Source organism: Corapipo altera, unplaced genomic scaffold, assembly GCF_003945725.1.
Source record: "Corapipo altera isolate COAL_440 unplaced genomic scaffold, ASM394572v1 22b, whole genome shotgun sequence".
In the NCBI taxonomy this organism is placed as follows: Eukaryota; Metazoa; Chordata; class Aves; order Passeriformes; family Pipridae; genus Corapipo; species Corapipo altera.
In genome coordinates, this window is record NW_020884876.1 from 16948694 (window position 1) to 16966291 (window position 17598).

At 37.6% G+C, this 17598-nt stretch overlaps 1 protein-coding gene across 4 annotated transcripts in view; it reads right to left on the minus strand.

Annotated features, from left to right (window-relative positions):
- FNIP2 (folliculin interacting protein 2) overlaps window positions 1-17598 on the minus strand; it is a 49857-nt gene that overhangs the window by 16005 nt on the left and 16254 nt on the right. Inside the window, exons 1-13 of one of the 4 annotated variants that reach the window (XM_027635783.1) lie at window positions 17234-17485; window positions 12140-12266; window positions 10047-10178; window positions 8910-9010; window positions 8756-8827; window positions 8040-8140; window positions 7775-7864; window positions 6540-6611; window positions 5803-5932; window positions 2213-2414; window positions 1552-1640; window positions 562-708; window positions 264-433 (exon numbers count right to left, since the gene is read on the minus strand). In XM_027635783.1, the coding sequence (XP_027491584.1) occupies window positions 264-433; window positions 562-708; window positions 1552-1640; window positions 2213-2414; window positions 5803-5932; window positions 6540-6611; window positions 7775-7864; window positions 8040-8140; window positions 8756-8827; window positions 8910-9010; window positions 10047-10178; window positions 12140-12266; window positions 17234-17418 (1618 nt within the window). In that variant the 5' untranslated portion in view covers window positions 17419-17485. Of the gene's footprint in view, window positions 1-263; window positions 434-561; window positions 709-1551; window positions 1641-2212; window positions 2415-5802; window positions 5933-6539; window positions 6612-7774; window positions 7865-8039; window positions 8141-8755; window positions 8828-8909; window positions 9011-10046; window positions 10179-12139; window positions 12267-17233; window positions 17486-17598 lie in introns of those variants that run through there. The other 3 variants (XM_027635786.1, XM_027635784.1, XM_027635785.1) reach the window with 3 other exon arrangements.

A 17598-nucleotide genomic window follows, 5' to 3' on the forward strand; every position in this document is an offset into this window, starting at 1 on the left:
TTGTTTTTTCCCAAACTGTTCAGACCGTTCACAGCAGTTGCACCGTCTTAATACTTCTATACCAAATTACTTAACCAGACAGTGTAACAGAGGATGACAACAAAATATAAAGAATAAAAAGCAGGCTATGCAAACAGGCCTCCAAACACTCTGATTAACCAGGCAAAATGTGACCTGAATCACAAGTGGCTCCTATCTAAAAGAAGCGGATGCAGGAAGGTGATAGTTATAGAGAAGTCTGAAGCTTTCCATTTCCTACTGACCAAGCTGTGCCCAGAGAGGGTTATATGGGTGGGATTTTGCCAGCATGTTCACAGACTGTGATGTGCGCTTCTCAGAGAAGGCCTTGATGGGAGGATGGTCAACTGGCATTACTGTTGGGACCCAAGCCAGATGATACGTCAGCACTGCGGTCAACAAAGCAGCAAAGAACCTAGGAAAAAAAGAATACGTCCAAAGTAACACCAACAAAAGAATATTCCATTAAGTGCTTTAACATGCCCACATGCACTGTGAAGAACACAAGTTTTTTTTAAGAAAAAAGTTTTGGGAGAAGCTTACTGATTTTTGTTGATCTGTTCTATCAGAAATGTAAATTCTTTAAGAAAACGCTGGCATAGCTGGTTCTTTTCCAGGGTACTGGACATCATATTAAGCCACACAGGCTCTGCAATCCTTGGAACAGAATACAGGTTCCAGATGGTAACTCTGCTCAAAAAAAATTCCCAAAAAGTAAGTGTTAACATGCACATTTCAATCTTGCAAATAATTACAAGTAGCCCCTTTCCTCTTCTATTGTCCACTGATTTTTATTTATTTTTGCAAGATTGAGGAGACTAAACAAACTGGAAGAGTTTTTACTAGTGTCCAGAACACTAGTCTGTTTAATTCAGGGTATCAGTAATCTCTAGTGTCTTCACATGAATTACATTTTTGGCTTCCCTTTCTTGCATTCCTGTGCGTATTTGATTCAGAGAAACAATCCAGAAATAATTTTGAGGGGAAAAAGAACCCATTCTATTCATTGCAGGGATTTGATGCTACATCCCAGATATTACAGAAACTCCATCCCACTAAAGCCTTCTCTCTCTCTTTAGCCAACTTTCTTAGCCTCTGACCACTCCTTCCTTTCTTAGGTACAGAAAAGAGAGCCTTTGATCGCATCTTTCTTGCCAGTTACATTGTTCAGCATCTATGGCTAGGAACAGACAACTCCTCTGTCTGAATACAACATCAATCCACCTGACTATACCGGTATCAGCAGAAGTCAACTCTTGACAAGATCTTATAGAATTTAACTGACAGTTCCAGGAACACATGATTGCAAGCAGAACTAGTTTTACTCTCATTAGGAAAATGGCTGAGCTGGTTTTGCTAAAGTTCTCTGAAAACATTTACCCAATACCCAATGCAGAAAATTCATTCACGTTAACTTCAAGACTGACTAAAATACAAGACCTTGCATTCAGTTGCTTCTAACTGGAAGTGACAAATATCTTTTGAGGGGCATGAAAAGAGCTTTCCTTGTAATTCAGAATTCCATCAACTCACCTGAATTCTCCCAGGGCATCCATGACACGGCTGATATAAACCTGCACTCTCTGGCTGGATTCTGCTATTTTTCTACATGAGATCATGGCCTTGATTAAGAGTTAAAGACACAAAACAGCTTCTTAAAGGATTCGCATTCTCCATCTTTTTAAGCTTCATTAACATGTCAAAACAACTAAGTACTAGCCCCAGTCCTATACAGCCACTGACAGCAACAGTTGCCAACCTCCCTCCACCTTGTGAGGGACCAATCCCTAATACTGGGCAAGGGGAGAGAAGAGGACATTTCTGAGAGACCGAGAGGAAGACAGCAAAAAATATTTTGTGTCTCTCTTTTAGAAACCGCATGAAAGGATAGAATATCATCATTTCCACAGTCTCCAGGGAGTCAAAAACCTCATAGTGATACATGGCAAGAAAGAAAGAAAAGCCACCCAAAAGCATAAAACTCTCGATTCTAATTCTGTCTAGAAAAGAAAACGCACCCCTTTCAGCAAATGTTGAATTCCTACACTGGGCTCAGGCTCAAGACTGCATGTGTAAGGAGGGAGGCAAGCTTGAAACCACGCACCTTCTCCCACTCTTCATCTATTAGATTCTAGAATACTTCATTCTGATTGACACTTATTTTTCCACATTATGCCAAATTAGTATTCTGTACCTTTTCTATTGCATATTTCAGCTTGTTCATGTGAGATTCAAAAAGAGGAAAGTGAGAAAAAAAGAAATCCTGGAAGTTTCTCTGTGCTTCTTCTTTTTCAGGCAGAGAAAAGATTATGCTGATTGCAATTTTTTTCCTCCGAACCATCGCAGGGTTGGAGCTGCAGTTTTCATCAGCCATACTAAACATTTCTTCAGTGGACCTGTAAGACAGATTTGTTAGGACAGTTACTTACACACTGAGAGATAATTCATCTTCTATCCATACCTCTCTATATAGTACAAGGTCTCCTTTGACTGACTACATAAGGCTTTGCTGTCAGAGTCTCTGAACAGAGGATACTCAACATTTCGATGCACAAGACCCATTCTTGTTCAAATAGGAGGAAGCCAATCCCCAGAGAGGCCTGGTGTGAACAGTTTTCCTCTGAAACAGAGTTACTACAAATTCCCTCCTGGATTTATCTTTGAGGGAGATAAAGAAAAGGGAATGGAGATACCTCACACAAAATCATTACCAAAAAAGGTTAAAGGTAACTTCAGAGCTCTGAACTGCATCTACCACTCAAGCTCCTGTCTAGGTGCTCAGCAGTATGCCCATGATGCTCTTGAATCTGTACTGTTCCTCATGAGGGAAGTTGGGAAACATGCTACCTATACTGTTTTGGCATCTTAAGATGGATGTTTGCACTTAACAATGCAAAATAAAACTTTCTATTTTAACTGAAGACAGAGTGTCATCACTCAGTAATTACTGTGGAAACATAAATTTAATGCCTACCAATACATATGTGCCCAGCTCAAAGTTGGGTAGGCTTCAGCCTAAATTATTTGTTTTCTGATTAAAATCCTTAAAAAAAAAAAGAAAAAACCAGACAAACCCAACAACGACAACAAAAAAATCAAACAAAAACCCAAACAAAACAAACAAATGAACAAAAAAACCAGTGGTTATTTTACAACCATTATTATTTCCCCAAATTCTGTTTATTTCCTTGACAGTTCTGCCACATTCCCTTCAACAACCATGTTTCTCTTCAATATTACACCTGGGTTACTACTAGGATCAATACCACTCAATATTTTGATTATCAGCCTGGCCTGTGGATCAAAACACATCTCCAGTGAGCTTGCAGATGATGTCAGATAGAGGAAAAATGGTCAATAAACTGGAGGGCACTGTCCAGAGAGGCTGTGGAATCTCCATTCTTGGAGATTTTCAAGACTCAAATAGACAAGATTCACTGCCACCTGATATAAATTCCAAGCACAGGCAACTCATTTTGATGATATCCACAAGTCTCAGCCCACCATAAGTTTTACTGTGATTATATAAAACCCTGTTCTTCCATAAATACTTGCATTGCAGTGCTAGATATTGATACTGCTGGGTTTACAATATTATTATTTTTCCTTGCTTGAAGCATCCTGATCAATTTCATCTATATACACAAATAAGTAAAACAGTATGGACAGAATATCTTTTGGTAGGAACTTTAACTGAATAATGGCTTTTAATCTACTGAGAAATTATAGGGGGGGACAGGGTAAGAAAGACAAGAAAGCCATGAAGACATGCAGAGCAACAGCTCACGTGGAAATAGTTTGATTATGGAGTTTCTTCATAAGTTAAGACTGTAATACCAGTGAGTGGTAATTAAAAGCTTGAAATCTTTTCATATCAGAATTACCCTGAAATGAAGTCTGTGGTATTTATAGACCACTATGAAGCAATTAACAAAAGGAAAGACTCAGAGCTAAGCATTCATTCTACATCCATTCTAAAAATAAGTGGTTTATAGTTTAATTGGTTTGACAAGCCTAAATATATAGAAGTTTCTCATCACAGAGGTATGAGTCCATGAATACAGGAAAAAACACACAATAAAACCCCAGCAAAAAACAGCTTGTGGGAAAACAGAGTTCAAGACAAAAACATAACCTCATTTGAACTTCAGGAACTTGCATGCAGAGACAGAAATTCCCAAGGAAGTCGGGAGAGGATGGACAGTTAGCATCTATGAAACATCACAAGCTTTTGTACTGCTTCCCAGGAACAGAAATTGAAGAACTTAAGTCTGTGAGAAAAGCCTTTTCAACAAAGCTACTTAATCTAGTTTGCTTGCCAATTGACTATGAGGAGTTCCAGGAGGTATCTCATTTTCTTTGAGCTATTAGCCTAAAACATCAGTGACAGTGATTGTAGAATCTTGGCTGTGCAAAATGGAAGTGCAAACTGTGGCACTGAAGTATTCAACCAGAAGCCTACTGTTTCCTTAGCAAGTAATCAGAAAACAAGTATCTGAAGAGGTTTTTCTGCTTAGAAAAAAATCACTGTCTAGAGCTACTCCTCAATTGGGAAAATAATGTCCTGTTTCAAATATCTTTCCCCAGCACAAGTTCTCCAGTGTGGAAGAAAAAAACCTACTCCCTGCACTGAACAAGCAGCCCAAAGAGGCTACTTTCCTCTAAACAATTTGTAACTTTCAGACATTTTGAGGAAGTTTAGATTTGTGAAACTTTGGCTATTCCTTAAACTGGGCTCAAATTGTCCTATCTACCCTAAATGTTTTAATTTTTTTACATGGACTGCTCTCAGCCTTATTTCTTCAGGCAAGTAGACTAAAAAGTACTTTAATTTACTGAAAGCAAAATGTTTACTAGCTTGATCTCAAATGCAAGTGTGATTTAGGAAGCATGACTGCTATATTAGCATCATGGCACGATTCTTCGTGTTAAAAATGATTCACTAAGAATATCCAGGAAAAAGTTGCAAGTGTTGACACTAGGGAAAAAAATCTTTTCAAAAAGAGTTTCATTTTAATTTTCAGTGACTACGTACTTTAATTGGCAGATTTTAAGCTTCCCTTAACTGAAAACAGTGAAAAGGGAAAGAGGTCGAAGAGCAGGAATTTCTTGTGGCTCTCCACTAATTCCATGCTGTCTCTGGACACAGGTAGATGAGCAGAGTGAGAAGATAGTCAAGAACCATTTGATATTTTGCAACTCACAAGGGAAGAATTTGCTTATTAGCTATGCAAAGTCTGCTGCATTCCATGCTTTGTTATGCCACTGAGCTACAAGAGCTAGTAAAATTCCAAAACAGAAGCCTAGCCTTTTCATCACAGCTTTTTTTTTCTTCCTGTTTTGGCAGAAGTCACATCAGGAACATCCTGTACCAGCCAAGAGAGTTGTCACAGGCTATTACTCCAAAACTTCAGTAAACGCTCACTAGTCAGACTTCATTATAGTATAATGTAATTATGGCAGCAGTGCCGTTACAGTCCCTTTCATCTCAACAGGATGCTCTGCTCATTCAGAAACAGTTTAGTATGTTTTTCAGACTATGGTTTCAGACACAGACTATATACTAATAAAATAAGTATATTTCAAATTGGACTTCGAAGTTCATATTCACCCAAAACTTAATCTTTCTTTAAATTGGCAATCTTATGTAACATGCAGAGGAGATAGACTAAGTCAAAAGCATTTAATAATAGGATTCATCCTTTTAAAGAAAAGAGGCTTAAGCTCTATTTATCTTAAATTACTGCCAAACAGCTTTTGTAAAAAGAGAGGTGTGGTACTCACCACCTTGGAATAATTCCATTCTCTAAACTGGTTGTCTGACTTCGGAGCCAGCGACGTTGGTAGCTGCTAGAAGATGATGATGAAGAGCTTGGAGATGGAAAAGGAGTAACCAGAAGACTGCTCAGAGATGCTGTGAAGAAAGCAGGAAACCCCACAGATAATGAATTACAAAGAGTGCTGATTAAATATTTTTCTAACTAGGAACAATTTCTCACAAATATTGCTCTTGCTTGCTGATCTTTTTCACACAACTCACTTGCAACAGGAGAGACAATTATTTTAAATAAAGCTCGTTGCCTGAGGACATTCTTTTGTTATAAAGTCAGAGATCTTCCCTACTAGAACACACTAAAATTTATCTTATTGTCATTAAAAGCATTCTGTCCCAAGAGGTGTTGCCCTTCTATTACAATGGACAGGACTTCTGGTCTTCTGACACCCTTTTCTTATTCAGTGCAAAAAAAAGCTTCTCTTTACTTGCTCTAGTAAAGGATCAAACCAGTTCTTCCTCCAAATGAGAAATTTTTTAAGGACCCAGAACATGGTAGCTGTAAACATATAATAGAATTATAAATATTCTTGCATTAAGGCTTGGGGCAAATCCAGAAGGAAAACCATCTAGCAGATCAAAACCATTGTGGTTCACAGGTCATAAGGTGCCTATCTTTCAGGTGAATCACTGCACTGAAGAATTGTAACATAACTACAGAAGCATGCAAACAAGAGACAGCAGATACCTGACCGAGCAATGCCGCTGTCTCTGTCCTCATTTTGTCCTCTGCTAGGCATATCGACAGGTGTGCTGTGTGCTAAAACAAACAGATAGATCAACAGAAAATATTACATAACTCATCATACTGTTTGTCAGCATTTAAAAAAATATTTACGTCTAAAGGTCACACAGGAAAATAATTACATCCTTTACTCTTACTGCAAATCAGCAGTATGGTGTGAACAGAGGCGGCAGCAAACAGTATACCTATACTGAGTATCATGTTACTAGAGGAAGGTTATTTGCCCCAATGCAAATGTAAAAACATCTCCAAGGAGCTTAAGAATACAAATACATTATTTGCATTATCAGAAATCAGATATGCTTTGAAAGTGAGGGCTTGTGGTAAGCTCACCTGTCACTCTTGACAAATTTTTTTGAGTGTGCAAAATTGTCATTTAAATTCATTTAACAGGTTAACTTCATATTGAAATAGTCAAATACAAGGTCCATTAAAAGCTTCTGTTTTGCTCCCCAAGCAGAGATTTACTGTCCTCAAAGCCTCACAGTAAGAAACATTCAGCCTATGTCATATTACATTGAAGTGTTAGTAGTGCAGAGTCACTCAAATCGTAGAGCATGCAAGATCTGCAAAGGTTGTGAAGAAACTGCATTGGTATTTCAGTTTGTATTTTTGCAGTTAAGAGAAGTAATTAGGCCTAAGATCCACCCACCTGCATGGGTCATCATTGTGCCTGTAAAAGTAGACTTTATGCAGCTTAAAGTTTTGAGAATTAAAGAAATTGATATTGTTAAAGAAGAAAACCTTAGGACCTCCTAGATTTAGCTCAAAAATTAATTTTTAATGTATGCCATCAAATTAAAAAAAAAAAGTAGCAAGAGGTAAGAGAAGAAAAAGTTGTACACCAGCAAGACACCTGCACGCTAGCAAGAAACCAGCAATAAGCCAGGAAACATAAGTTCTCTAAGAAATATAAGGGCTAATTTATTATTAAAAACACTGCATAAAAATATCTTTAAAATTAAACATAGTACTCAGAAAATAAGTATGGACCAAACCCAATCAATTTAGCCATTTTTTTTGAAGAAAGATTAAGTATATGCCAGATACTTCTGCTGTCACTATTTTAGCCCTCTGTTTCTAGAGAGTAATTATGTATGTCCTGCAAGGATACAGAAGGAACTGGATTTGTGTGTGCAAATGGATGGGTCACACTGTGGTTGGCATTCCACACAAACCTGCAAAGAAAGAAGCACTGCGGATGAGCCGGAGGGGACCTCCTTCAGACACACCCTGCAGCAGTTTGCTGCTACACAGCTGTAACACACCTAGGAAACAAAAGCAATGTAGAAAAAAAAAAAAAGCAAAAAAAAAAAGTCAAAAAAAAAAGTACAAAAAAAGTAAAAAACACAAGGAGGTGATGTACTGGGGAAAAAAACCTTAAAACTTAATGAACAGATGGTCTTATGTTGTCAGAAAGACATAGAACCTGGAAATATTTACCTAAATTACTTCCACTGCGACAGGTTCCCAAGCCATTCTGATTTGAGCTCAGTTTTCCCAGGCTGGGATCTTGGTTGATGTATTCAAAGCTATCTTGCAAGCTAAAACAGGGGGAAAAGCCAGTGTTCCTTAAGAATGTGATCAATAGGCATTGATATTAGCTTAAGAATAAGGTTCATTTTATAAATAAAGAAGGTTGAACACGAACTTTACAATCAAATTCAAGGACAAGTACATTTCTGAAACTGGAATTAAACAGGCATTTATTCCTTATATACACTTCCTCTTTAAATTATTAGAAGTTTCTTTATGTCACATTTGGGATTCAGTTTATTCACATTTGCCCATTTTGGGGACAAGGAAAAACAGAACAGATGAGAAACAGTGGATTTGTTGAAGGAAACAGAAGTGGAGTATAAGGAAACAAAGCACTCTCAACAAACATACCTTCCTCACATTTCTGATAGCAGGAAGATATAGAGGCTTTGATTGTTCAAAGCACCTAACCTCTCAACTTCACTGCATGCCCTGGAGAAACTAAGAAGCAGAAATTTGCAGAGATTTTTCTTTATTAAAAGCTTGGGTGGCCTGACTAGGATCTATTAACAGAATCCTTCTCCACAGCTGCCACTCCTAATTCTTTTCTAGGACTACAAAAGGAGAGAGACAGACAGACAACTGCATTGGACACGGAAGGAAAAAAAAAATCTTCTTACTTATTGTTGCTTCCACTGAAGCTTCCTACCCTGGCTGAGAAGACTTTACTTATCATCAGCTGTGGGGGAGAGCTGAAAGGATAAACAGTCATTTCAGTGAATCATCAATTCCAAGTGCCTGACAAGAGAGTGCATCACAGAAAAGGACACTCACCGTATGTAGTGAATTTTCAAGGTGGAGCCTTTGTAACTCATTGCCACTGAGCCAAACATCATTTCTCCCAGCATATTGACATCAGAGGCTGGCCTGGTGTACTACACAGACAAGATGGGAAGAGCAAAGTCAAAAATAACTTGGCATATTATTTCAATTTAATATAGTGTCATAGTGCTACATTTTGAATGGAGAGTAAGATCAGTGTGGTTTTAATGTACTGAATGCAAGTATAAGCAAGGACAGCCAGAAGATGTATTCTGTTTTGCTCACTAGATGGGCATTATTACTCTTGTTCCAGGGGGACCTCCAAAGGCAAGAAAGAGGAAAAAAGATCTACTGCATTTCCAAAGAAAAAGCTGTGTCCAGTAACATTCCCATATAGCAGAGCGTTTGATGAAACCTGCAGGTGTTAACAGGACTTGGATTCTGTGGTTTGGATCCCCAAACAAACTACTTCCTTATCCAAATCAGTATATTCTCCTTCCCTGCCCTTATAGAAAGCTTCTTGGAAACATTTTTTTATTGGAAAATAGTTTGTGATTATACTTAGAAAGGCAGTCTTCAGACCAATTGCTTATTTTGTTTCAAAGACTGATCATCAATAGCAAATATGAAGAGAAGTTTGTTAATTCTGAGGGAAATCACTCACCTTCCAGTTAAATATATTTTTTCCCACCTTAATCTATACATGCTGCAAATTACATTTTTCTAGCTGAAATGCTAGTGCTTTAAGTGAGAAACAGCCAGAGTACCTAAAAATTAGCTCTCTTAAAAAACAGACTAAAGGGACTCTTAATTTACTCTTTCAACAGCTTCTTCAGAACTAATCTGAAGCATAGGTAGACAAGAACAGAGAATAGTATAGTGGTTCTTATGACATTAACAAAATGTTATTAGATTTTAGATTAGATTTCACAGCTCCTTCAAATATAAGACCAAGATAGACCAAAAGGTAGAGACGCACCCATGTGTTTTTATTCTACACTTCAAGGATAGGACAGATATTTCAAGGTTCAGATTAATTTATAATACAACAGAAGTATAAGTCATTCAATGTATGTAAGTGAATGCTTTTATAAACTAACTTCTTCAGTAAAGTGAGTAAATAAAAGCAACAAAAGTAATGAATATTACCTGATACTTCGGTATCTGTTCTTTGATATTCTGCATACAACTTATTGTGGGACTGTGGGAAGAAATATTGTTCCCATTGCTTGCCTGGCAGTTCTTGGCACAAGTCTTTACAGAAGCCTCATCTGCCATTTTCTATGTCGAAACAGAATAATACGATAAAAACTATTAAAGTCAATATAAGAACTCCCATCTCTAAACATACCACGGCATGAATTTTCTTAAAACCACAGGAAAACAAAAGAAATTAAAAACCACAAATTTATTTGGTCTTATATCAGTTTTAAAATATTTTATAAAATGCCAGCATCAGAGTAAATGGAGAACTATCATCACATTTACAATGGTAGATAGGTTTCATAGTATCACACACAGTCTGAGTAATTAGCCAGTTTCATCGAAAGATCATTCCTGAGAGTTATGAATTACTCTTTGTAACATTTACCAAAGTTTATGTAAACAAAATCTGAGCTTATGGGTTGCTTACAAACCAATTCTTGTAATCATTTGCACAATTAATCACTCAAATTGCACATAACTTTTGCTTCCCAAATGATTAACAGATTTCTTAAACAGAAGAACAACCAACAGAAACAAAGGGTGAATAATGCATCATTTGGTAGAATTAACAGGTTAAAGGCAAACAGTGTATTTGAATATTCAATGTAAATAAGCTTTACTGTATTTCAGGAAAATGCATGAATGCACAGTATACACACACCTTCTTGATTTCAGTTTAAACAGGTCTCAGCCTGAGAGTAAGTCTGCCTCAATTTTAAACGAATCAAGTTTTAGGTTTGCTGTTTGATAATATATCAAACAAATGACAAGACATTCAAAATCACTTTTAACATCTATGTGTTTGCACTGCATTCTAAGTTTAGTGTCTAGTTAAAAAAGAGCTTATAGCCTGTATCACGAGTTATGAGAGCGGCTATAATCTGTTTTATGTCAGTGTTGCATGGAGTTTCTGATCGGATACATTTTAGTTAACTTTTAACTTAAAGTATTCAAGTAAGTGGAATAGTTTTAATATTTAAATTAAGTCAGAAATATATTTCTTCTTCCCATGCTGTGTGTTTTAAACCAACTTAGAGACACAAAGTAATGACCTTGATTTTGGCGGGGGGAAGAGGGGGGAAGCAAGATTAACAGACCAGTCTGACCCATTTACCCTCTTAAGTAGATGATCAGACATCAGCTGATGATGCTCACCAGTCTTACTGATTCAGCACAATGGTATATTTACAGTGTGACTGAAACAGAGATTGTCGCTTTTTAAGCATCTTGATAAGTAATTTCTAGAAGTCACGACTATTCTTATATAGCTTATACAGCTATATATATAGTTCTACAATAAACCATAGTAGTCTAATAAGATGAAGCTGTTAGTTCTAAAAAAACTTCAAAACAAACAAAAATTTGAAATAATTCAATGTAAAAGAGAAACATGGAGGTAGTAGGAAAAAATAACAAGTAGAACTACAACAAAACAGGAAACACTATTGGTTTAGTTACCTTAAAATCACTTAAGTTTGCTGAAAGCATTACTCCACAATTTGTGTGCCTGGAGAGCAGCAAAAAGAACTTGCATCTTGACAGCATTTGCTCTTGCTTCTATGTGTGTCACCAAAACTTACATGGCCATGTATCACCATGTGTCATTCTTCACAATATGGTATGGTTAGCCAGGGGAGTTGTTTTAATTCATATAAAGACAACAACTTGACTAATCCAAAACACCAAAGGAAGAAAAGCACCTTCAGACATGTGGTAGACATTACTGGAACAAGGGGACTGCACAGCCAGGGCTAACAACAAAAAGCAAACCCAGTCAACATTAAAAAGGCTCAAGAAATACTCAGTTTAAAGGAGTATAGATTTCTTTGCCAGAAAGCAAATCAGGTCTAAGTTGCTAAGTTTCAATAACGCATTTATATCACAAATACCAAATACCAGATATGTTCACAGGCTTTTTGGAATCTAACACCCTCTTTTTGCAGCTATCACAGAATAGCAAAAGATAAAGCAAAGATCACAAGATTAACAAGTTGATACTGTTCTATTAGGACAACAGCAAAATTAACATTTCATACCTGAACCACAGTTTCATCAATTTTGCGGACCGCTTTGGAATCAAATAAGACCTGTCTGCCTCTCCTCTCACAGTCCTGGTAAACTATCAGGCGGATTTCATTCAAGTCAAACTCCGAAGAGGACCAGCTATGGATTAGAAACACAAGATGTTAAAATAGTGTGCTTACTTTGCAGGTTCATTTAAGTGAAGAAACAGGTATTATGCAAATACGACTTTTACTCAGCATTTACAGGATCCAGGGTGCAATCATTTAACTCCGACCAAAAGGAACTAAGCCCAGTGTCACTGCTGACCCAAAGGCAGGAACAGTCACACCAATTTTCATCCAATCTTTTTTCAAAATTTTGCAGAAAGAGAACACAAAACTTTGTCTCAGCAATCTGCCTTACAGTTTAACTATTCCTAAATTTCTTTGTACACAGCCTGGATCATCCTTATTGTAAGGTAGGTGTACTGTTTTGTCCAATACTCTTAGTGGCAATAAAATACAATGGGTTACCATTCTCTCTAGCACAGCATTTCAAAAGCACAAGGTTTACACCACCCCACATCCTTCTCTAAACAACAGAAAGCCAATTCATTTTGGACTATTCCTGACAATATCATTTAAGATTTTCCCTAAGTTTAAGTCTTGCAACTCAAAGAGAAGGTTTATGTTGTTCCATTATTTTCCCCCTTTTTCTGAGACATTTCAAGGTTTACTGAGCAGCCATAGATTACGGAGACTTGATCTCCAACTACAATGAAATTCATTTCGTATATGAAATCAAGATACCACAGAGATTCAACCTTTGAAGAAAACAACTATCTCAAGCCAGAATCTGCCATTTCCCCAGAGATACAACATGGCACACAACTTGGCTGACTGCACTACGGCAAGAGGCTGAGGAGCACAACTGCAGCATGGCTGCAATGACAAGAAACCTTATTTACCAATTCCAAAGGGAGTCAGTCTGCACATCAGAGCATGGAGGTTTGCTTGGTCTCAGCTTCAGCCACAGAAAATGCTTTTCATGTTATGTAGCTCACAAGCTGAAATTAATGGAAAAAACCTACTACTGCATAAAGCAGTGCCACACAACACTGATGCTCAGCCATATTGCCTCATTCCTGACCTCGATGAACTGCACTGAGGGGGTAAGAGTACAACTGTTATTAATAGTTTTTGGTTTAACAGACTTCAGTCAAGGCCACACTGATCTTCCACCCAAATGGAAGTTTCATTTAGGAATTTTGCCAAACTGTGCCTACAGAAAAGGAAGGCAGAGAATTGAGAAGAGCATAAAACCCTTATACAGTTGAAACACTAGAATTTCTGAAGCTATTTCTTTTTATTACTTGCTCTGTTAACATCCAGAAGCGAGGTAAACACTTTCAAATACTGCTAGAGTCAGTAAGGTAACTGTGGATAACTGCTTTAGGAGCACACTCAGACTTTTAAATTTAAAATCATTTTAAGTAAAGGCAGCCTAATTTCCTCTTTGTGCTCTTTCTTGGTAGCTAAAAAGAGAAAGAAGCGTAAATAGGCATCCTTTTCAACCTGAAAGACCTCATTCTGGAAGGTTTCATCCTACTTTCAAATATCTTGAGACAGAATAAGCCAGATGCCCATTGCCACTGTAAGGTACTCTGATACGAGTATGCTACATGCACATAATATGCAAGGTTCCAGTACACTTCAAAGCCAGATTACGGAATGCTGCTAAAGGCTGTTTTGCCATCCACAGCGAGGAAACTTCTTGGTGTGTTTGTAACATGTTGCCTCCAAAACTGCCAGGAGTGCCAGGCAGATTTCTTTTCAAGTTTTCCCTTTCAAACAGAGTCACAGCATTAAGTTCACCTGCATGAGACCAGACCTGATATAATTGTTGATAGTTGCCCAACAAAGATCCTACATACCTCACATATACAGAGAGCTGCAACTACACCATCTGTTTTAGAAATCTGTTACTAGTTTCTCAGCCCACTGCCTCTGCAACGCTATTACAAAATCCAGTTAAGCAGAATGCACGAGAAGTCAGAGCCATGAGTACACTTCATTCTAGCCTGCCACATGAATCTGATGCTCTTCAGCTATCTACTTACATGCTTTCTGCAACAGGTGACCTCAGGTAACTATTCTGCTTTCTTAAAAAGGCTACAGATTTCCTTTTAACTACTAAGAAAAGGTATATCTCTATGGCCTTAGTTAAAATTCTATGCAAGAGCAAAGCCTTATTTATCTCCAGGATTAGCACAGCAGCATCAATACTTCAGACTACAGGACTGCAAGTCTAAAATGAGAAAGACTCATTTTAGACAGACTGAGCAAATCTGGCCCTGCATCTGCCCACCGATGCAGGGTTGCATGCAGGTTGGGTTGGGTTGCATGAATTCAGGTTTCCTTCCCTCACTGTGCACTAAAGCAAACTTCATATTGTTTGTGCAGTGCCAACTTCTGTATAAGATTTTATGCTGACGTAGAAGCCAATTCAACAGCCTGCTGAGGTGCTTTTTCCACACAGCATGCTAGAACTAAAGACTGCTGCAATCTGTCATAACTACAAACAGATTCTCTAGTACCAGACAGCAACAAGCTAAGTTACATAAAATCTATCATACAGAGCTTTATCTGACTAATAGATCAAATCTAGGGAAGTAACTTCCGCTAATGCTTCTTACAGTACTAACCAAATATCAACCTTATGTTTTAATGAAGTCTTTGCTTTCAGGTTGTAAATTACCCAGAACAGAGATGCAGCTCCTGCAGCAGTCCTGCCCATTACAGAAGAGTTCCATCCTACTAAAACCTCATTTGGTAACATCAAGTATATCTATAGGCAATTCATACAGGCATATAAGTCCATGTAGTCTCATTACTTCCACATGGAATCTAGCACCAGGCCCAAGACTAGTCAGATGACTGGGATGTTTATCCCTGTCACAAAAGCTGATGAGCAGACTGCTTACAGCACTTCCACCCTTTATTGTTTAAGCCAGCTTATATAACATAGAGCCCCCAAAACAGGGACAGCAGGAATATTCAATCATCTCCTAAAAACACAGCGTTGAAGAATACAGACAGTACACAGATTCTTTGGTCCGCTCTGTTTTCACATGTATAAAAACCAAAACACAAAACATTACTTTCTTATCTCTGTATCAGCTTCCTGCTTATTTAGATATGCAAGATCCTGCATATTCCTAAAAATTAGTTGAATTAATTAATTTGAGCTTGTGTAGATGTTCACGTTTCAGGTTAAATGTGGCTATTCTGACTGAACATGTTTTCTTATTTGACCACAAAAATTAAAAGCCCCATATAACTTTTTGCCCCTTTTTGTAACTATGTGACCCTTCCCGTTACTCATGTCTGCTCTGGCAATTCTTGGACCCTTCTGTAAACTGAATTCCCAGCAAGAAAAGTGTGTCCAAGCACCTTAAAGTGGATCAGAAACATAGCTGGAAAAAGGAAGGAAGAAGTAGAAAGCAATGGAATCGCCACCTCTTAGTAGCAGCATGACCTACACTCACTTTGTCCATGGAACTATACACCTTTGGGAAAGGGCAGAAAGAAAACGTTCCCTATGCATTCCAAATAAGTATTGAGGCTAGTTAGAATGTTAATTGAGTTTTCTTGTTCCCAAGTCAGTTCTCTGCCACTTACTGAGCTAACTGACACCCTAAGGGGAGCCAGTTCCAAAAGGACTGGAAACGGGGAAAAGGACAAAACCATGATGCCAGAAATCAAAGGAAGAAGTGGCAATGTAATTACCTCCAACATCATGGGCTTGGCTTATCTAGCTCACTTCAGACTGTATCTTTCCTGCATGTAGAAGATGCTAGAACTAATAAACATAATTTTCAACTCAAAATAAATAAATAAAATCAAGCTGTCTGTGTTCATACAACAGGAGAACCAAGTCTATTAAAGATACTAAAATACTATGGATTTTTTTATTTTTCGAAAGAAAGTCACAAGTTTGGAACATCTTACAGATGGCCTGAAAAGTTTTCTCCCCAGATTCCATATTAAGCTTAAACATGCTTTACTTCCTCTTAAACTGGTATATAAACTACATTCCTTTAGTTCGTTCAACATTTCTTCAATTACATATATATGTGAGACATGGAGGTAAAGAAATCTCTTTTGGGGAATGCAGACTCGTTTGTTTCTGGAAAAAAGCCACAAAAATTCTGCCTCATTCTGCCCTGAATCAGTACTTTCAGTTAATATAGATCTCCAAAGCCTGATCTTTACACAGAAAGCTTTTGCTTCACCTTCATAATAATCAGCATTCATGCAATAACTGAAGAGTGACCTATTAATTTATATCCAAAGCCTACTTCAGCTGACCTTAAACTGTTTTTGAAAGTGACTAAGCACTCACTACTTCAGTGTAACATTTATAGGCTAGAGAAACAAACAGGCTGTAACATCTCCATATACCTATATATGTATTTATATTTTTCTGCTTCTTAGACCAGCAATCCTGAATATGTAGAATACTAATTGTAATACCCTTGGGTGCCAAGATTTAGAAAAAGCTACCCTGAACCATATTCCCGACACAGTTACATAGCTGTAGAGACTCAGACATTAGAGACATGCTGGCACACATCTGAAAAAGACACCACAAAAGTTAAAGAAACTGTTCACACTTCAGATTACTTTGATGTAATGCTTGATCTAGAGGTAATTTACAAGTAAAACAGAGCATTCTCCTCTCCATTCTTCCCCCACTTCACAGTATTCCCTCCTGTCTGCTCTGCACACTGTTACTACTTGACCCACTAACACAGGGGGCGGCAAGAAAAAGAGGGCAAACTAATTAGAAAATTAGGAAGAGAAGGTAAGATTATTCAACCTTAATTGAAAAGATCACCCTCCATGCCTCAGTTTGCATATACATAAATCTCACATATCAGAGATAAGAATGTAGATTCAGTTTCAAATAGGAAAGACTTTGAGTTTCAGTCAGCATCATCACCAAGAATAAGCTTCTAATAGAACTTTCCCAATTATTTACAAAATAGCCTTTCAGGAACATGATTATAAACCTAGTACAACTAAAAATGTCTATTCTTTGTCAAGAAAAAATTACATGCATACCTGTTTTGCAGCAGTCTAGTCACTTTGCTCGCACAGCTGACACACTGGTCTCTCAAAGACTTTCTACTTCTTTCATCCAGTTTGGTACAGGAGAGATTATTTCCAAGTAGTACATCGTTGCTGTTTCTTCCTCTTTCTATTTGTCCCCCAGTGCCACTTGTAGCTTTTGGTGTACCCCCACACATTTTCTTAGCTACAAATACTCTTGTAAAGCTCCTTCAAAGAAACTAAATACCTGCTGAGGAGGTACAGCCTCAAGCAGATTTCTTTACTATTGATCAACCATTAACAATGGTAATTTACCATCAGCTGTCTTCCCTATACAGGAACCCAGTCTGCTGAATTTCCCACTAGGGGAAAAAAAG